At 60.7% G+C, this 21,117-nt stretch overlaps 1 protein-coding gene across 1 annotated transcript; it reads left to right on the plus strand.

The window, feature by feature from the left end:
* Nucleotides 1–3,997: 3,997 nt before the first annotated feature.
* LOC147412371 (solute carrier family 22 member 6-like) lies at nt 3,998–17,586 on the plus strand. The gene is given in 11 exon segments (XM_086481436.1): nt 3,998–4,375; nt 4,482–4,585; nt 5,160–5,314; nt 8,191–8,359; nt 8,523–8,646; nt 10,013–10,095; nt 10,948–11,086; nt 11,088–11,163; nt 13,504–13,612; nt 15,278–15,481; nt 17,514–17,586. Coding segments are annotated over 11 exon segments (1,614 nt in total).
* Nucleotides 17,587–21,117: the final 3,531 nt, after the last annotated feature.

Below are 21,117 nucleotides of genomic sequence, written 5' to 3' on the forward strand. Positions count from 1 at the left end.
AGCGATCCCGAGGAACCAGGCGGCCAAATGCCCAGATGTCCAAAGGACCCAGGGATCCCAAGGACTCACGTGTCCCAAGGACCCGGGTGTCTGAGTTCCCAGGGATCCCAGGAATCCAGGTGCCCAGACGTCCTGAGGACCCGAAGATCCCAAGGACCCAGGAGTCCAAAGGACCCGGGCTTCCGAGCACCCAGGGATCCCAGGAATCCAGGTGCCCAGACGTCCCAAGGATCCAGGGATCCAAAGGACCCCTATGTCCATATGCCCAGGGATCCCAAGGATCCAGGGATCCCAGGAATCCAGGTGCCCAGATGTCCTAAGGATCCAGGGATTCAAAGGACCCCCATGTCCATGTGCCCAGGGATCCAAAGGACCCCCATGTCCATATACCCAGGGATCCCAAGGGCCCAGGGATCCCAGGAATCCAGGTGCCCAGGGATCCCAAGGACCCAGGCGTCCCAAGGACCCCCATGTCCATGTGCCCAGGGATCCCAAGGACCCAGGGATCCCAGGAATCCAGGTGCCCAGACGTCCCAAGGATCCAGGGATCCAAAGGACCCCTATGTCTGTATGCCCAGGGATCCCAAGGACCCAGGGATCCCAGGAGTCCAGGTGCCCAGGGATCCCAAGGACCCCCATGTCCATGTGCCCAGGGATCCCAAGGACCCAGGGATCCCAGGAATCCAGGTGCCCAGGGATCCCAAGGACCCCTATGTCCATGTGCCCAGGGATCCCAAGGACCCAGGGATCCCAGGAATCGAGGCATCCTGGTGCCCGGACGTCCCGAGGACCCACAGATCGCGGCACACAGTGCACCCTCCTCTCCAACCACCCAGGCAGCGAGCACCCAGGCGTCCCACCGCCCCCCTCTCCCCCCCCAGTCCCCCCGGTCACTGCCCCGTCCTGCCTACGCTCCGCTGCCTCCCGCTGCCCTCCTGCCCGGGGTCCAAGGGGCTCCCGGGGATCCGGTTCAGGGCCCCCGGGGACCTTCCCTCGTGAATTATCCACCACGGAGGGTGGAAACGAGCCGGAGGGGGCTGGGGAGGGGGGTGTCCCCATCCGCGTAGGGGTCGGGGGCTTCCTCAGCGAGGAGGAGGATGGAGAGAGGATGTGACGGGAGCCATCAGGCATCCCTGGTTGGGGACCGGCACGGCCGGCGCCGGCATTTCCGCCTGATGATCGTCTCCACCGACCCATAGCGGGATCTGGGGTCACCGGAGTCAAACGTTAACCGGGACCGGGGGTGGCTTTAAATAGGAGCAGGGACAGGGACGGGGACACGGCCGCGGCCATGGGCAGCCGCGGGGCCGAGGGGTGGTAGCCGCCGGCAGACGGCTCTGGGGAGCGGGAGTTGGTGCTGGGAGAAGCCGGGCGATAGCTGGAGCGACGGGCAGGTGAGTGGATCAATGCGGGGGATCGACGCGTCGATCGGGAGAGAGAGCGGCCGCTGGGCTGGGCCGGAGCGACATTAAAGCCCAACAGCTCAATCAAGAGGGAGAAAGACGGATCGATAGAAGGATTATAGGTCAGGAGACTGATTGTCAGAGAGATTAAGATGGAGACGTTGATCAATAGACAGATTATATGTCGATAGGTCGATCAATAGGGAGATGGAAGCTCAATAGATCGATCAATAGGGAGATGGAAGCTCAATAGATCGATCAATAGGGAGATGGAAGCTCAACAGTGAGATCAAAGCTCAATAGGTCAATCAATAGAGACCGACAGACCAGTCAGTAGATAAAGATCGCTATATTGATTACTAGATTGTGGTCAACAGGTTGATCAATGGAGAGAGACCAATAGATCAACCAATAGAGGGATTAAAGGTCAACGAATCAACCAAGAGAAAGATTATGGGCCGACAGATTGGTCAAGAGAGATGCAGACTGATCGATCAAAAGATTATGGCTCAATAAATGGATCGACAGATCAATAGACCGATTGGTGAATCCACAGCTCCATCAATAGAAAACTACAGACCAGTAGATCGATCAACGAGTAGTTACAGATCAATTTATCGGTAATAGAGACACACAGACCACCAGGTGGATCAATACAGACGCTGTAGAACATCAGATTGATTGACAGATCAACAGGCTGATCAACAGACCAGTAGATTGATCAACATATTGACCGATAACTAATAGAGAGATCGCTGATGGACTAATTGATGAGCGACGCGATATCGGTAACAGAGATCAATAATTCCTCAGCAGAGAAAGAACTCGCTGGGCTGATCGACAGGGAGCCCAGCAGATCGATCAATAGGGAGGGGGAGATCAATAGGTTGATCACTAGACCTACATAGATCAGCAGACAGATCGATTTATGAGCAGGGTGAGGAGCCAATAGCCGGGCGACCCGAGCCACCGGCCGGCTGCTGGCTGGCGTGGCTGATGGAGAAGCCCATCGATCGATCGATCGATCGATCAATCAATCCATTGGCTGGCCGAGGGGCGAAGGAGGGCCAGAGGGAGAGCGAGTGGGAGGGGCGGAGGGAGGGAGGGACGGGGGGAGGGACAGAGGGACAGCGGGTGGCCGGAGAGCCTGAGCCGGAGAGCGGCAGGGAGAGGAAGAGGAGGAGGGAACCGGCGGGTCGGGATCGATCCGTCGATCGCGGGGGCTCGTCGCTGGGAAGAACCCACTGAGAGACCGGTAGGACAGAAGGGAGAGGGGATTGATTGATGGATTGATTGATGGATTGATCGATTGATTGATGGATTGGTTGATGGATTGATCGATTGATCATGAGGGGGAGGCGGGAGGGGGAGGGAGAGCAGCGAGGGGCAGAGCAAGAAATAAATGATCAGCGATCGACAGGTCGAGAGCGACTGAGATATTGACAGAATGATGGGCAGATGGATCGACAAGATTGATAATCGATCGATCAATAGATTGATAGACACAGAGGGTGACAGACTGAGCGACTGACACAGCAACAGAGTCCCTGACAGATCAATAGAGATCGATAGATCTCCATCGAGTGATAGACCGGTAGGTAGATGGATCAATGAGATCGACAGATTGATGGATCGACAGATTGATGGATCGACAGACAGACAGATCGACTGATAGGCTGATAGATCAATAGACACCCCGATAGATCCACAGAGGCTGACAGATCGATAGTGACCCTGATCGAGCGATCGGCAGATCAACGGACCGATCGATCGATCGGTAGGGGCACTGATAGATCGATGGGGCAACCAAGAGATCGACGGGAAGCCTGATAGATCGGTGCGTTGATCGACTGATCAACCAACCTCCCGGGGGCCCGACACATCGATGGGCAGATCAATTGATCGATCGATCATCAGACCCCTCGCCCCTTCCACCAAACGGCCCCTTGGCCCTTCCTCCTCCACCCCTTGGCCAACCCCCGGATCCATCCGCTGATTGATCACCCAAACCACCCCTTGGCCCTTCCTCCTCCACCCCTTGGCCAATCCCCGGATCCATCCCTCGCCCCTTCCTCCAAGCCACCCCTTGGCCAACTCCCGGATCCATCCCTCGCCCCTTCCTCCTCCACCCCTTGGCCAATCCCCGGATCCATCCCTCGCCCCTTCCTCCTCCACCCCTTGGCCAACTCCCGGATCCATCCCTCGCCCCTTCCTCCAAGCCACCCCTTGGCCAACTCCCGGATCCATCCCTCGCCCCTTCCTCCTCCACCCCTTGGCCAACTCCCGGATCCATCCCTCGCCCCTTCCTCCAAGCCACCCCTTGGCCAACTCCCGGATCCATCCCTCGCCCCTTCCTCCTCCACCCCTTGGCCAATCCCCGGATCCATCCGCTGATCGATCACCCAAACCACCCCTTGGCCCTTCCTCCTCCACCCCTTGGCCAACCCCCGGATCCATCCCTCGCCCCTTCCTCCAAGCCACCCCTTGGCCGTTCCTTGCCCATCAACCTCTTCTCCTCCCACCCTCCAGCTGACCTGGAACCCCCGCCACCCCCACCCCCCTCCCCACCCCCCAGCTCCATCTCTCATCCCGCCATGACCTTCGTGGAGCTGCTGGCCCGCCTGGGCGGGATGGGCCGCTTCCAGGTGACCTACGTGGCCGCCCTGGCCATTCCGCTGCTCATGCTGGCCAGCCACAACCTGCTGCAGAACTTCACCGCCGGCGTCCCCGAGCATCACTGCCGGCCTCGGCCCGCGGCCAACGACAGCACCGGGGACGTCCCCCTCCTCGTCTCCATCCCCTCCGACGGCCACCGCCGGCCCCAGCGCTGCCGCCGCTACGTGGAACCCCAGTGGCACCTCTTGGAGGCCAACGGCACGGCCAACGGCACGGCCAACGGGGCGGCCACCGAGCCTTGCCGCGACGGCTGGGCCTACCGCGACGGCGTCTTCGCTCACACCATCGTTACCGAGGTGAGGGGCGCCCCACAGCGCCCCCCCCCCCCCCCCCCCGCTCCCCGCCCCGTCTTGGGGACCCACGGGTCCGGGTGTTGACCCCCACGTCCCCTCCTGGTGGCAGTGGGACCTGGTGTGTGAGTCCAAGACGCTGAGGCAGGTGGCCCAGTCCATCTACATGGCCGGGATCCTCCTGGGCTCCGGCCTCTTCGGGATCCTCTCTGACAAGTGAGTGGCCATACCAGAGCTGTACTGGATGAACTGGGAGCTGGGAGAGGGGAGGGGTAGGCGCAGGGATAGCCTTCCCCTCCCTCTGGCCCCTGGTGTCCCAGTGTCCCCAGTGCCCCCGGGGTGGGTCTGTCCCGGTACGGCTTGTCCCACTGTGCCCAAGTCACTCATCCCAGTATTCCCAGTGCCCATTTTCCCCATCCCAGTGTTCCAAATGCCTCGTGTCCCCATCCAGCGCCCCACGTCCCTGACCCAGAACCCCCAGCACCCCGTATCGCCACCATTCCAGTGCCCATGTCCCCACCCCAGTGGCCCCAGCACCCCCGCAACCCCCATCCCAGCGCCCCACCAGCTCGTTTCCCCCATCCAGTGCCTCCAGCACCCCACAGGCCCCATCCCCGTTACCTCCAGCACCCCCATACCCCCCCACCCCAGCATCCCCAGTGCCTCACACCCCTGCCCCAGTGCCCCAAATCAAGCAACCCAACACACCCAGCGCCCCGTGTCCCCCCTCCCAGTGCTCCCAGCGCCCCGTGTCCCCCATCCCAGTGCCCCCAGTGCCGTGTCCCAGCAGGTTCGGGCGCCGGGCGCTGCTGACCTGGTGCTACCTGCAGCTGGGGGTGACGGGGGCCGGCACCGCGGCCGCCCCCACCTTCGTCGTCTACTGTCTCTGCCGCTTCCTGACGGGCCTGGCCATGGCCGGGGTGTCCCTCAACTCCGCCTCCCTCTGTGAGCCGGGGACCCCCTGGGGGGGGGCTTGGTCCCACCACCCCCACCCCACGGGAAGCACCCGGGCAGCCACGCGCCGGCCCTGCCACCCTCGGGGGGGACCCGGGCTCCAGCCCCACCACCACTGACCTTTGGGGGGGTCCCATGCTCCAACCCCACACCGCTGACCCTCGGGGGGGGTCCCACGCTCCAGCCCCCCCACCGTTGACCCTCGGGGGGGTCCCACGCTCCAACCCCAACCATCGCTGACCCTCGGGGGGTCCCACGCTCCAGTCCCAACCACCATTGACCCTTGGGGGGACCCCATGCTCCAACCCCAAACACCGTTGACCCTCGGGGGGGTCCCATGCTCCAACCAACCACTATTGACCCTCGGGGAGGTCCCACGCTCCAGCCCCAACCACCGTTGACCCTCGGGGGGACCCCACGCTCCAGCCCCACCACCAGTGACCCTCGGGGGGGGACCCACACCACCACTGACCCTCGGGGGGTCCCACGCTCCAGTCCCAACCACCATCGACCCTTGGGGGGACCCCATGCTCCAACCCCAACCACCGTTGACCCTCGGGGGGGTCCCATGCTCCAACCCCAACCACGATTGACGTTCAGGGGGGTCCCATGCTCCAACCAACCACTATTGACCCTCGGGGAGGTCCCACGCTCCAGCCCCAACCACCGTTGACGCTCGGGGGGTCCCATGCTCCAACCCCACCACCGCTGACCCTCGGGGGGGGACCCACACCACCACTGACGCTCGAGGGGGTCCCATGCTCCAGCCCCACCACCATTGACCCTCGGGGGGGTCCCACGTTCCAGCCCCAACCACGATTGATGTTCAGGGGGGTCCCATGCTCCAACCAACCACCATTGACCCTCGGGGGGGTCCCACGCTCCAACCCCAACCACCATTGACCCTCGGGGGGTCCCAGGCTTCAACCCCAACCACCATTGACCCTCGGGGGGTCCCAGGCTTCAACCCAGCCACCGTTGACCCTTGAGGGGACCCCATGCTCCAGCCCCACCACCGCTGACCCTCGGGGGGGGACCCACACCACCACTGACCCTCGGGGGGGTCCCACGCTCCAGCCCCCCACCGTTGACCCTCGGGGGGGTCCCATGCTCCAACCAACCACCGCTGACCCTCGGGGGGGGTCCCATGCTCCAACCCCAACCACCATTGACCCTCGGGGGGTCCCAGGCTTCAACCCAACCACCGTTGACCCTTGAGGGGACCCATGCTCCAACCCCACCACCGCTGACCCTCGGGGGGGATCCACACCACCACTGACGCTCGAGGGGGTCCCATGCTCCAGCCCCACCACCATTGACCCTCGGGAGGGGTCCCACGTTCCAGCCCCAACCACGATTGACGTTCAGGGGGGTCCCATGCTCCAACCAACCACCACTGACCCTCGGGGGGGTCCCATGCTCCAACCCAACCACCGTTGACCCTTGAGGGGACCCCACGCTCCAACCCCACCACCAGTGACGCTTGGGGGGGGGTCCCATGCTCCAGTCCCAACCACCATTGTGCTCAGGGGGGTCCCACGCTCCAGCCCCACCACCGTTGACCCTCGGGGGGGTCCCATGCTCCAACCAACCACCGTTGACCCTCGGGGGGGTCCCATGTTCCAGCCCCAACCACCATTGATGCTCAGGGGGGGTCCCACACTCCAGCCCCACCACCGTTGACCCTCGGGGAGGTCCCACGCTCCAACCCCAACCACCGTTGACCCTCGGGGGGGGTCCCATGCTCCAACCCCAACCACGATTGACGTTCAGGGGGGTCCCATGCTCCAACCAACCACCACTGACCCTCGGGGGGGTCCCAGGCTTCAACCCAACCACCGTTGACCCTCGGGGGGGTCCCACACTCCAACCAACCACTATTGACCCTTGGGGAGGTCCCACGCTCCAGCCCCAACCACCGTTGACGCTCGGGGGTCCCATGCTCCAACCCCACCACTGCTGACCCTCAGGGGGGGACCCACACCACCACTGACCCTCGGGGGGGGTCCCACGCTCCAGCCCCCCCACCGTTGACCCTTTGGGGGGGTCCCATGTTCCAGCCCCACCACTGTTGACCCTCGGGGGGGACCCACACCACCATTGACCCTCGGGGGGTCCCACGCTCCAACCCCAACCACCACTGACCCTCGGGGGGGTCCCAGGCTTCAACCCAACCACCGTTGACCCTTGAGGGGACCCCACGCTCCAACCCCACCACCAGTGATGCTTGGGGGGGGGGGGTCCCATGCTCCAGCTTCAACCACCATTGATGCTCAGGGGGGTCCCACGCTCCAGCCCCCCCACCGTTGACCCTCGGGGGGGTCCCATGCTCCAACCAACCACCGTTGACCCTCGGGGGGGACCCCATGCTCCAGCCCCACCACCGCTGACCCTCGGGGGGGGACCCACACCACCACTGACGCTCGAGGGGGTCCCATGCTCCAGCCCCACCACCATTGACCCTCGGGGGGGGTCCCACGTTCCAGCCCCAACCATGATTGACGTTCAGGGGGGGTCCCATGCTCCAACCAACCACCACTGACCCTCGGGGGGGGGTCCCAGGCTTCAACCCAACCACCGTTGACCCTCGGGGGGGTCCCATGCTCCAACCAACCACCGTTGACCCTCGGGGGGGTCCCATGTTCCAGCCCCAACCACCATTGATGCTCAGGGGGGGTCCCACGCTCCAGCCCCACCACCGTTGACCCTCGGGGGGGTCGGGTCCCATGCTCCAGCCCCAACCACCATTGATGCTCAGGGGGGGTCCCACGCTCCAGCCCCACCACCGTTGACCCTCGGGGGGGGGACACACCCACACGCCCCCTGGGATCGTTCCCCCCTCGCTGCGCGCTGACGGCTGCCCGCAGGCATGGAGTGGATCCCGACGGAAGCGCGCGCCGTGGTGGGCACCATCAACGGCTACTGCTACACCTTGGGGCAGTTCGTGCTGGCGGCCGCGGCCTTCGGCCTCCCGCATTGGCGCTGGCTCCAGCTCGTCGTCTCCCTCCCTTTCTTCCTCTTCTTCCTCTACTCCTGGTACGGGGAACCCAGGCGCCTGCCCACCCCCATCCCGGATTTTGGGGGGGGGGGGGGGTCTACGCTCCTTGGAGGGGGTCCTCGGTGGGCGGTGGGAGGTGTAGGGTGGGAGCAGGGACACCCCCACCCCGCCGTAACTCCTCTTCCTCCCCGCGCCCCCGAGGCTCTTCGTGGAGTCCGCCCGGTGGCAGGTGATTTCGGGGAGACCCGACCTGGCCCTCGAGGGGCTCCGCAAAGTCGCCCGCGTCAACGGGAGGAAGGAGGAGGGGGACAAGCTCAGCGAGGAGGTGACGGGGGGGGGGGGTTCCCAGGGCCTCCTGGAGCCCTCCCCACCCCACCAAGATCCCTCTGATCCCCCAGATGCCTCCCAGATCCCCTTGATCGGCTCCCCCAGACCCTCCAGATCCCCCCCAGTCCCCCCTAGATCCCCTCCAGTTCCCTTGTATCCGCCCCTACATCCCCACACGGTCCCTCCCAGATCTCACTGGATCCCCCAAAACCTTCCAGAACCTCCTCGTTCTCCCTAAGATCCCCCCATCTCCTCTCAGCCTAGATCCCCCCCCCCCCGACCCCCTCTATCCCTCATAGATACTTCTGAGCTCCCCCTTAGATCCCTCCTGATCTCTTGGATCCCCCCACATTCCCTGTGTCCTTCTTAGATCTCTCCACACCCCCCCCTCCCCCATCCCTCCAGTTCACCTGGATCCCCCCAAGACCCCTTGCATCCTTCCCAGATCCCTCTGATCCCACCTAGATTCCCGTCTCGGTCCCTCCGATCGATCCCCTCCAGATCCCCTGGATACCTCCTGAGATCCCTCACTCCCTCTTCTCGATCCCACCGGCCCCACCAGCCCCACCCAGGTCCCCATTATCCCCCCTGAGATCCCTCTGATCCCACCTAGAACTGCCCCTCAGATCCCTCCGATCCCCTCCAGATCACCTGGATCCCCCCAAGAGCCCTTGTATCCCTCTGATCCCACCTAGAACCACCCCCCAGATCCCTCCGATCCCCTCCAGATCACCTGGATCCCCCCAAGAGCCCTTGTATCCCTCTGATCCCACCTAGAACCACCCCCCAGATCCCTCCGATCCCCTCCAGATCACCTGGATCCCCCCAAGACCCCTTGTATCCCTCTGATCCCACCTAGAACCGCCCCTCAGATCCCTCCGATCCCCTCCAGATCACCTGGATCCCCCAAGAGCCCTTGTATCCCTCTGATCCCACCTAGAACCACCCCCCAGATCCCTCCGATCCCCTCCAGATCACCTGGATCCCCCCAAGACCCCTTGTATCCCTCTGATCCCACCTAGAACCACCCCCCAGATCCCTCCGATCCCCTCCAGATCACCTGGATCCCCCAAGAGCCCTCGTATTCCTCCCAGATCCCTCCAATCCCACCTAGGTCCCCCTCCTCGATCCCTCCGATCCCTCCCGAGATCTCCCTCTTCTCCATCCCACCGGCCCCACTAGCCCCACCCGGGGCCGTGCGTCCCCTCCCTTCCCCCCCGGGCCCCTCCCCCCCCGGCCACGGATCCCTCCAGATCCCTCCAGATCCCGCCCGATCCCCCCTACCCGCCAGGTGTTGCCCAGGGCGCTGGCCTTGCGACGGGAGCCGCCGCTGCCGGGGGGGCCCTGGCTGCCCTGGGCCGGAGCCGCCGCTGCCGGGGGGGGCCCTGGCTGCCCTGGGCCGCACCCCGGGGATGAGGACGGTCTCCTGCGGCGTCGCCTTCGTCTGGCAAGTGCGGCCACTTTGGGGCCAAACCCCACCTTTTGGGGCAAAAAGGGTCGGGGGGAGGGGTTCAAAACCGACCTTTTGGGGCAAAAACAGTCTTGGGGGGGGTCAAAACCCACTTTTTGAGGCAAAAAAGGTCTTGGAGGGGGTCAAACCCCACCTTTTGGGGGGCCAAAAACAGTCTGGGGGGGTAAAAACTCACTTTTTGGGGTCAAACCCCACCTTTGGGGGCAAAAACGGTCTTGGGAGGGGCCAAAAACCACCTTTTGGGGCAAAAAAAAAGGTCTTTAGAGGGGGGTCGAAAGACACCTTTTTGGGGGGGCCAAAGCCAACATTTTTGTGGGCCAAACCCCAGCTTTTGGGGCAAATCCCATCTTTTTAGGGGGCCAAAAAGACCCTTTTTTGGGGGCCAACCCCACCTTTTTTGGGGTCAAACCCCACCTTTTGGGTGGCCAAAATCACCTTTTTGGGGGCAAACCCCATCTTTTTGGGGGTCAACACCCACCTTTTGGGGGTCAACAAACAACCTTTGAGGGAGGCCTTTTTGGGGTCCAAAACCACACCTATGTGGGGGGCGGCCAAATCCCGCCTTTTTGGTGCAAAACACACCTTTTTAGGGTCAAACCCTACCATTTGGGGAGCCAAACCCACCACCATTTTGGGGGCCAAACCCACCACCATTTTGGGGGCCAAACCCACCACCATTTTGGAGGCCCAAAACCCCCACCATTTTGGGGCAAACCCCACCTTTTTTGGGTCAAGAATCACCTTTTTTGGGGCCAAACGGCACCTTTTTGGTCCCCACCGAGTCATTCCTGGCGGGTTTTGTGTTGAAACGTTGGGTTTTGGGGGCAGGTTCTCCACCAGCTTCGCCTACTACGGGCTGGCCATGGATCTGCAGGGCTTCGGGGTGGACATCTACTTGAGCCAGCTGGTCTTCGGGGCTGTGGACATCCCGGCCAAGCTGGCCTCGGTGCTGGCCATCAGCTGCGTGGGGGCGGCGGGTGGCCCAGGGCGGCGCCTTGGCGCTCGCCGGCGTCTGCATCCTCGCCAACATCGTTGTGCCAACGGGTGTGGGCGCCGGGAGGGACGGAGGGACGGTGGGATGGAGGAGAACGGGACGGAGGGATGGTGGGAAGGATGGAGAGGGGGAGGGGATGGAGGTTGGAGGGGTGAAGGACAGTGGGAAGGAGGAAGAAGAGGTAGAAGGGTAGGGAAGTCGGAGGGACGGAGGCTGGGAAGATGGAGGAGGTGGGAAGATGGTGGAGGTGGGAAGATGGAGGAGGTGGGAAGATGGTGGAGGTGGGAAGATGGTGGAGGTGGGAAGACGAAGGAGGTGGGAAGACGAAGGAGGTGGGAAGATGGTGGAGGTGGGAAGACGAAGGAGGTGGGAAGACGAAGGAGGTGGGAAGATGGTGGAGGTGGGAAGATGGTGGAGGTGGGAAGATGGTGGAGGTGGGAAGATGGTGGAGGTGGGAAGATGGTGGAGGTGGAAGATGAAGGAGGTGGGAAGATGGTGGAGGTGGGAAGATGGTGGAGGTGGGAAGATGAAGGAGGTGGGAAGATGAGGGAGGCTGGAAGATGGTGGAGGTGGGAAGATGGAGGAGGTGGGAAGATGGTGGAGGTGGGAAGATGGTGGAGGTGGGAAGATGGTGGAGGTGGGAAGATGGTGGAGGTGGGAAGACGAAGGAGGTGGGAAGATGGTGGAGGTGGGGAAGATGGTGGAGGTGGGAAGATGGTGGAGGTTGGAAGATGGTGGAGGTGGGAAGATGGTGGAGGTGGGAAGATGAAGGAGGTGGGAAGATGGTGGAGGTGGGAAGATGGTGGAGGTGGGAAGATGGTGGAGGTGGGAAGATGAAGGAGGTGGGAAGATGAGGGAGGCTGGAAGATGGTGGAGGTGGGAAGATGGAGGAGGTGGGAAGATGGTGGAGGTGGGAAGATGGTGGAGGTGGGAAGATGGTGGAGGTGGGAAGATGGTGGAGGTGGGAAGACGAAGGAGGTGGGAAGACGAAGGAGGTGGGAAGATGGTGGAGGTGGGAAGATGAAGGAGGTGGGAAGATGAGGGAGGCTGGAAGATGGTGGAGGTCGGGGAAGATGGAGGAGGTGGGAAGATGGAGGAGGTGGGAAGATGGAGGAGGTGGGAAGACGAAGGAGGTGGGAAGACGGAGGAGGTGGGAAGATGGTGGAGGTGGGAAGATGGTGGATGTGGGAAGATGAAGGAGGTGGGAAGATGAGGGAGGTGGGAAGATGGTGGAGGTGGGAAGATGGTGGAGGTGGGGAAGATGGTGGAGGTGGGAAGATGGTGGAGGGTGGGAAGATGGTGGAGGTGGGTAAGACGAAGGAGGTGGGAAGACGAAGGAGGTGGGAAGACGAAGGAGGTGGGAAGATGGTGGAGGTGGGAAGATGGTGGAGGTGGGAAGATGGTGGAGGTGGGAAGATGGTGGAGGGTGGGAAGATGGTGGAGGTGGGAAGATGAGGGAGGTTGGAAGATGGAGGAGGTGGGAAGATGGAGGAGGTGGGAAGATGGTGGATGTGGGAAGATGAAGGAGGTGGGAAGATGAGGGAGGTGGGAAGATGGTGGAGGTGGGAAGATGGTGGAGGTGGGAAGATGGTGGAGGTGGGAAGATGGTGGAGGTGGGAAGATGGTGGAGGTGGGAAGACGAAGGAGGTGGGAAGACGAAGGAGGTGGGAAGACGAAGGAGGTGGGAAGATGGTGGAGGTGGGAAGATGGTGGAGGTGGGAAGATGGTGGAGGTGGGAAGATGGTGGAGGTGGGAGTTGGTGGAGGTGGGAAGATGAGGGAGGTTGGAAGATGGAGGAGGTGGGAAGATGGAGGTGGTGGGAAGATGAGGGAGGTGGGAAGATGGTGGAGGTGGGAAGATGAAGGAGGTGGGAGTTGGTGGAGGTGGGAAGATGGTGGAGGTGGGAAGATGGTGGAGGTGGGGAAGATGGTGGAGGTGGGAAGATGGTGGAGGTGGGAAGATGAGGGAGGTTGGAAGATGGTGGAGGTGGGAAGATGGAGGAGGTTGGTAGATGAGGAGGTTGGAAGATGGTGGAGGTGGAAGATGGAGGAGGTTGGAAGATGAGGGAGGTTGGTAGATGTGGGAGGTTGGAAGATGGAGGAGGCTGGAAGATGGAGGAGGTTGGAAGATGGAGGAGGTTGGAAGATGAGGGAGAGGGTGGAAGGACGGGTGGAGGTTGGAAGGACGGGTGGAGGTGGGAGGACAGAGGGGTGGGGGGGATGCTGGGGGTTCACTGGGGGGACAGCGATAGAGGTCGAAGGCTGGAGGGTCACTGGGGGGAGCTGGGGACATTCGGGGGTGGCGGTAGAGGTTGGGGGGAAGGGGACCCGTCGGTGGGTCGCCGAGGAGCCGTTTGGGGGCCCGGAGGGACCTTCCCGCCCCGCCCCCAGAGCTGCAGATGCTGCGCATGGCCTTGGCGGTCGTTGGGAAGGGGTCGCTGGCCGCCTCCTTCAACTGCGCCTACATCTTCTCCGGAGAGCTCTTCCCCACCGTCATCAGGTGGGTGGTGGTCACCCCCGGGGGCGGCCGGCACCGCGGCCCGCCCTCCACCATCCCCCTCGGCCGTCCCTCCAGCCGCTCACCCACCGGCCAGGTCACCCTCCGCCCATCAAGCCAAACCGCCCGTCCCGCCGACCAGCCCACCGGCCCACCCACCAACAGTCCAACCACCACCCGCCCACGCCAAAGTCCTGCCACGCACCAACCCAGCCGTCCCTCAACCCGGCCGCCCGCCCACCTCTCCACCCCTCCAACCGCATCTCCACCCATCCCTCGTGGAGCCCTCGAGCCCTCCATCCAACTCTTCGTCCATCCCTCAACCCCCTCTTCATCCACCCAACCCCCTCATCAACCCCACTCCTCCACCATCCCTCATCACCCAACCCCTCCCCCTCTTCATCCACCCAACCCCCTCTCACCACCAACCCCTCTTCATCCACCCAACCCCCTCTTCATCCACCCAACCTCCACCTTCATCCACCCAACCCCCTCTTCATCCACCCAACCCCCTCTTCATCCACCCATCCATCCATCCCTCAACCCCTCCATCCAACCGCCTCTTCATCCATCCAACCACCATCCATCCCTCCCTCCCTCAACCCATCCCTCCATCCATCCATCCATCCATCCCCTCAACCCATCCATCCATCCATCCATCCATGCATCCCTCAACCCATCCATCCATCATCCATCCTCCCTCCTCAACCCATCCATCCATCCATCCATCCATCCATCCATCCATCCCTCAACCCATCCATCCATCCATCCATCCATGCATCCCTCAACCCATCCATCCATCCATCCATCCCTCCCCTCAACCCCTCCATCCATCCATCCCTCCCTCCCTCAACCCACCCATCCATCCATCCATCCATCCATCCCTCCCTCCCTCAACCCACCCATCCATCCATCCATGCATCCCTCAACCCATCCATCCATCCATCCATCCATCCATCCATCCATCCATCCATCCCTCCCTCAACCCCTCAACCCCTCCATCCATCCATCCATCCATCCATCCATCCATCCATCCATCCCTCAACCCATCCATCCATCCATCCATCCATCCCTCCCTCAACCCCTCAACCCATCCATCCATCCATCCCTCCATCCCTCAACCCATCCATCCATCCATCCCTCCATCCCTCCATCCCTCAACCCATCCATCCATCCCTCAACCCATCCATCCATCCATCCATCCATCCATCCATCCATCCCTCCCTCAACCCCTCAACCCCTCCATCCATCCATCCATCCATCCATCCCTCCCTCAACCCCTCAACCCCTCCATCCATCCATCCCTCCCTCCCTCAACCCATCCATCCATCCATCCATGCATCCATCCCTCAACCCATCCATCCATCCATCCATCCATCCATCCCTCCCTCCCTCAACCCCTCAACCCATCCATCCATCCATCCCTCCATCCCTCAACCCATCCATCCATCCATCCATCCATGCATCCCTCAACCCATCCATCCATCCATCCATGCATCCCTCAACCCATCCATCCATCCATCCATCCATCCATCCATCCATCCCTCCATCCCTCAACCCATCTATCCATCCCTCCATCCATCCATCCATCCCTCCCTCCATCCATGCCTCCCTCCATCCATGCCTCCCTCCATCCCTCCACCCACCCCCTCCCTCTCCCCGGCACAGGCAGACGGGGATGGGCCTGGGGGGCACCATGGCCCGCGTCGGGAGCATGGTGGCCCCCCTGGTGCGCATGGCAGCCGACGTGACCCCGGTGCTGCCCCTCATCATCTACGGGGCTGCCCCCATCATCTCGGCCATCGCCACCGGCTTCCTGCCCGAGACCCGCAACGTGCCCCTGCCCGAGACCATCGAGGACGTCGAGAGGCGGTGAGGAGCCCCCGACGGCCACCCCGAGGGCCCCCGGCCCCACCAGATCCCCTTTTCCCCCCCCGAGCCTTTCGTGGTGGGGAGACACACGGGGTGGGGAGAAAGCCCCCTGTCGGGGCGAGATTTCCTTCTGGGGGGAACTCAGAAGGTTTTGGGGTGAGAAGGGATGAAGTTTTGGGGTGGAAAGGGACGAAGGTTTTGGGGTGAGAAGGGATGAAGTTTTGGGGTGGGAAGGATGAAGTTTTGGGGGTGGGAAGGATGAAGTTTTGGGGGTGGGAAGGATGAAGTTTTGGGGGTGAGAAGGGATGAAGTTTTGGGGTGGGAAGGATGACGTTTTGGGGTGGGAAGGATGAAGTTTTGGAGTGGGAAGGATGAAGTTTTGGGGTGGGAAGGGACAAAGGTTTTGGGGGTGAGAAGGGATGAAGGTTTTGGGGTGGGAAGGGACAAAGTTTCGGGGTGAGAAGGGATGAAGTTTTGGGGTGGGAAGGGATGAAGTTTTGGGGTGAGAAGGGACGAAGGTTTGGGGTGGGAAGGGACAAAGTTTTGGGGTGAGAAGTGACGAAGTTTTGGGGTGGGAAGGGATGAAGTTTTGGGGTGTGGAGGGATGAAGTTTTGGGGTGGGAAGGATGAAGTTTTGGGGTGAGAAGGGATGAAGTTTTGGGGTGGGAAGGATGAAGTTTTGGGGTGGGAAGGGATGAAGGTTTTGGGGTGGGAAGGGATGAAGTTTTGGGGTGTGGATGAAGGTTTTGGGGTGGGAAGGGATGAAGGTTTTGGGGTGGGAAGGGATGAAGGTTTTGGGGTGGGAAGGGATGAAGTTTTGGGGTGTGGATGAAGGTTTTGGGGTGGGAAGGGATGAAGGTTTTGGGGTGGGGACAAAGGTTTTGGGGTGGGAAGGGATGAAGTTTTGGGGTGAGAAGGGAAGAAGTTTTGGGGTGAGAAGGGATGAAGGTTTTGGGGTGGGAAGGGATGAAGGTTTTGGGGTGGGAAGGATGAAGTTTTGGGGTGGGTACGAAGGTTTTGGGGTGAGGATGAAGTTTTGGGGTGGGAAGGGACAGAGGTTTTTGGGGGTTGAGAAGGAAAAAAAGGTTTTGGGGTGGGAAGGGACAAGGGTTTTGGGGTGGGGACGAAGGTTTTGGGGTGGGGACAAAGGTTTTGGGGGTTGAGAAGGAAAAAAAGGTTTTGGGGTGGGGACGAAAGTTTTGAGGTGGGAAGGGACGAAGGTTTTGGGGCCAAGAAGGGACAAAGGTTTTGGGGTGGGAAGGGACGAAGATTTTGGGGTGGGGATGAAGGTTTTGAGGTGGGGACGAAGGTTTTGGAGCGGGGATGAAGGTTTTGGGGTGGGGACGAAGGTTTTGGGGTGGGGACGAAGGATTTGGGGTGGGAAGGGACGAAGTTTTTGGGGTAAAGAAGGGACAAAGGTTTTGGGGTCAAGAAGGGACAAAGGTTTTGGGGTCAAGAAGGGACAAAGGTTTTGGGGTGGGAAGGGACGAAGATTTTGGGGTGGGGATGAAGGTTTTGAGGTGGGGACGAAGGTTTTGGAGCGGGGACGAAGGTTTTGGGGTGGGGACGAAGGTTTTGGGGTGGGGTCGAAGGTTTTGGAGCGGGGATGAAGGTTTTGGGGTGGGGACGAAGGTTTTGGGGTGGGGATGAAGGTTTTGAGGTGGGGACGAAGGTTTTGGAGCGGGGATGAAGGTTTTGGGGCGGGGACGAAGGTTTTGGAGCGGGGATGAAGGTTTTGGAGTGGGGATGAAGGTTTTGGAGTGGGGATGAAGGTTTTGGGGTGGGGACGAAGGTTTTGGAGCGGGGATGAAGGTTTTGGAGCGGGGATGAAGGTTTTGGGGTGGGGGACGAAGGTTTTGGAGCGGGGACGAAGGTTTTGGGGCGGGGACGAAGGTTTTGGAGCGGGGACGAAGGTTTTGGGGTGGGGACGAAGGTTTTGGGGTGGGGACGAAGGTTTTGGGGTGGGGACGAAGGTTTTGGGGTGGGAAGGGACGAAGGTTTTGGGGTTTCTCTTCCCCTGGCGCGACCGCAGAGCGGGTCACCTCAAGGACGAGGAGGTCACCGTCCCGCTGAGCACCACCAAGCCCAAGGACGGCAGCACCTGAGGGGGAAGAGGACGGACATCGGGGACACCGGGGTCCCGCTGCGCCAGCGGGGACGGGGGACGGGACCCCCCGGGGGGGGGGGACACACGGACGCGTCCCCACGGCCGAGATCCCCCCCCCTGGACGCTATTTATTTCATCCCAATAAAACCCCGTCGCAACGTCGGCGTTCGAGATCGACCGCTGCCCCCCCCTGGACGGCCGGGGGGGCCCCACAACCCCCCAGGGGAGCCGGGGGGTCCGGGGACCCCCACCCTAAGCCCACCCCCCGAAGGAGGCCAAGGAGGAGTAACGTCCCCCCCCCCCACCTTACCCCGAGGGCGGGGTGGCGGCTCTCCGGCGCCGGCCTTTGCCCCAATTCGGGTGATTTAGCTGCAAAATAAATCTGCCAAGGGATTAATTCGCACGTCAGGCCGGGGCCAGCGAGTGGCAAAAGCCCCTAATGGGGCAGATTTCACCCCAAAAAACAGGGCAGCACAACCCCAACAGGAGCCCTCGGAGAAGCCACAGCCCAGCAGCTAAAATTGGGTTTATTTACCCCAAAACCCAGGGCAGCACAACCCCAACAGGAGCCCTCGGAGAAGCCACAGCCCAGCACCTAAATTGGGTTTATTTACCCCAAAAACCCAGGGCAGCACAACCCCAACAGGAGCCCTCGGAGAAGCCACAGCCCAGCACCTAAAATCAGGTTTATTTACCCCAAAACCCAGGGCAGCACAACCCCAACAGGAGCCCTCGGAGAAGCCACAGCCCAGCACCTAAAATCAGGTTTATTTACCCCAAAACCCAGGGCAGCACAACCCCAATAGGAGCCCTCGGAGAAGCCACAGCCCAGCACCTAAAATCGGGTTTATTTACCCCAAAACCCAGGGCAGCACAACCCCAACAGGAGCCCTCGGAGAAGCCACAGCCCAGCACCTAAAATTGGGTTTATTTACCCCAAAAACCCAGGGCAGCACAACCCCAACAGGAGCCCTCGGAGAAGCCACAGCCCAGCAGCTAAAATTGGGTTTATTTACCCCAAAACCCAGGGCAGCACAACCCCAACAGGAGCCCTCGGAGAAGCCACAGCCCAGCACCTAAATTGGGTTTATTTACCCCAAAACCCAGGGCAGCACAACCCCAACAGGAGCCCTCGGAGAAGCCACAGCCCAGCACCTAAATTGGGTTTATTTACCCCAAAAACCCAGGGCAGCACAACCCCAACAGGAGCCCTCGGAGAAGCCACAGCCCAGCACCTAAAATTGGGTTTATTTACCCCAAAAACCCAGGGCAGCACAACCCCAACAGGAGCCCTCGGAGAAGCCACAGCCCAGCACCTAAAATTGGGTTTATTTACCCCAAAAACCCAGGGCAGCACAACCCCAACAGGAGCCCTCGGAGAAGCCACAGCCCAGCACCTAAAATTGGGTTTATTTACCCCCAAAAACCCAGGGCAGCACAACCCCAACAGGAGCCCTCGGAGAAGCCACAGCCCAGCACCTAAATTGGGTTTATTTACCCCAAAACCCAGGGCAGCACAACCCCAACAGGAGCCCTCGGAGAAGCCACAGCCCAGCACCTAAAATCGGGTTTATTTACCCCAAAACCCAGGGCAGCACAACCCCAACAGGAGCCCTCAGAGAAGCCACAGCCCAGCACCTAAATTGGGTTTATTTACCCCAAAACCCAGGGCAGCACAACCCCAACAGGAGCCCCCGGAGAAGCCACAGCCCAGCACCTAAAATTGGGTTTATTTACCCCAAAACCCAGGGCAGCACAACCCCAACAGGAGCCCTCGGAGAAGCCACAGCCCAGCACCTAAAATTGGGTTTATTTACCCCAAAACCCAGGGCAGCACAACCCCAACAGGAGCCCTCGGAGAAGCCACAGCCCAGCACCTAAAATCGGGTTTATTTACCCCAAAACCCAGGGCAGCACAACCCCAACAGGAGCCCCCGGAGAAGCCACAGCCCAGCACCTAAATTGGGTTTATTTACCCTCAAAACCCAGGGCAGCACAACCCCAACAGGAGCCCTCAGAGAAGCCACAGCCCAGCACCTAAAATCGGGTTTATTTACCCCAAAACCCAGGGCAGCACAACCCCAACAGGAGCCCTCAGAGAAGCCACAGCCCAGCACCTAAATTGGGTTTATTTACCCCAAATCCAGGCATCCCCCAACCCATTTCTGCCCCAAACCCCTCATTTCTGCCCCAAACCGCGCTCACTTCCACACCGCTGCGGTTTTATCCATTTTTATTACGAAAAGAAGCCGTTTTGGTGTCACTTTGTTTTGCTTTTTTTTTTTTTTTTTCCGGATAAGACACAACCGTGAAGCTTTGCCGAGGGGAAATTGGGGTAAAACCCACCCATTTAGGGACATTTCACTGTCCCGCCCCCATCAGGGCACGAAAACAGGGGAAAACCACCCGTTTTTAACCAACACACCTTCATTTCCACCCGAATCGCGCTCAAGGAGGGGGAGGAGAGAAACCACCGGGCTGGAGCCGCTTCACACTCGGATCCAGGGTTGGTTTGGGTTTTTCTGGTGTGGCTGGGGTTTTTTTTGAGAGATTTTGGTCAATTTTGAGCAGTTTTGGTTAATTTGGGGCTATTGCAATCACTTGGAGGCCATTTTGGTCATTTTTGGGGGGCCAGTTTGGTCATTTTGGGGCTATTTCAGTCTTTTGGGGGCCATTTCAGTCATTTTTGGGGGCCAGTTTGGTCATTTTTGGGCTATTTCAGTCTTTTGGGGGCCATTTCGGTCATTTTTGGGGGCCATTTCCGTCATTTTTGGGCTATTTTCAAGTCTTTTGGGGGCCATTTCGGTCATTTTTGGGGGCCATTTCCGTCATTTTTGGGCTATTTCAGTCTTTTGGGGGCCATTTCCGTCATTTTTGGGGGCCATTTCCGTCATTTTTGGGCTATTTCAGTCTTTTGGGGGCCATTTTGGTCATTTTGGGGGGGCCAGTTTGGTCATTTTTGGGCTATTTCAGTCTTTTGGGGGCCATTTCCGTCATTTTTGGGGGCCAGTTTGGTCATTTTGGGGCTATTTCAGTCTTTTGGGGGCCATTTCGGTCATTTTTGGGCCATTTCAGTCTTTTGGGGGCCATTTTGGTCATTTTGGGGCCATTTTGGTCTTTTTGGGGGGCCATTTCAGTCATTTTTGGGCTATTTCAGTCTTTTTGGGGCCATTTTGGTCATTTTTGGGGCTACTTTTTCGCTCACGGGGCCGGTTTCGGGGCTGCTCTGCCACCGTCCGGTTGGCTCCTCTCTTTTGGGGGGTTCAGGGAGGTGAAATTCGGGGGGCGGTGGCAGGGAGGGGGGGTTCGGAGGTAGGTTTTTAAAGTCGATTTTTAGAAAAAACAGGCACATTCAGTCAACGGGACCCTTGGGGAGGGGGGGGAGGGGGCGGACGGGGATATCGGGGTGTCCCCAGAGCCCCAAAACGGCGTCTCCCACCTCTCCCCGTCAGCGGCGTTTTGGGGGTGAAAGCGGCTTCCCCCCTCCCCCAAATAAATCCCCCCGAACCCCAAAACAAACCCTGTGCGA

Source organism: Leptosomus discolor, unplaced genomic scaffold (genome assembly GCF_034619465.1).
Source record: "Leptosomus discolor isolate bLepDis1 unplaced genomic scaffold, bLepDis1.hap2 HAP2_SCAFFOLD_180, whole genome shotgun sequence".
NCBI classification, from domain to species: Eukaryota; Metazoa; Chordata; class Aves; order Leptosomiformes; family Leptosomidae; genus Leptosomus; species Leptosomus discolor.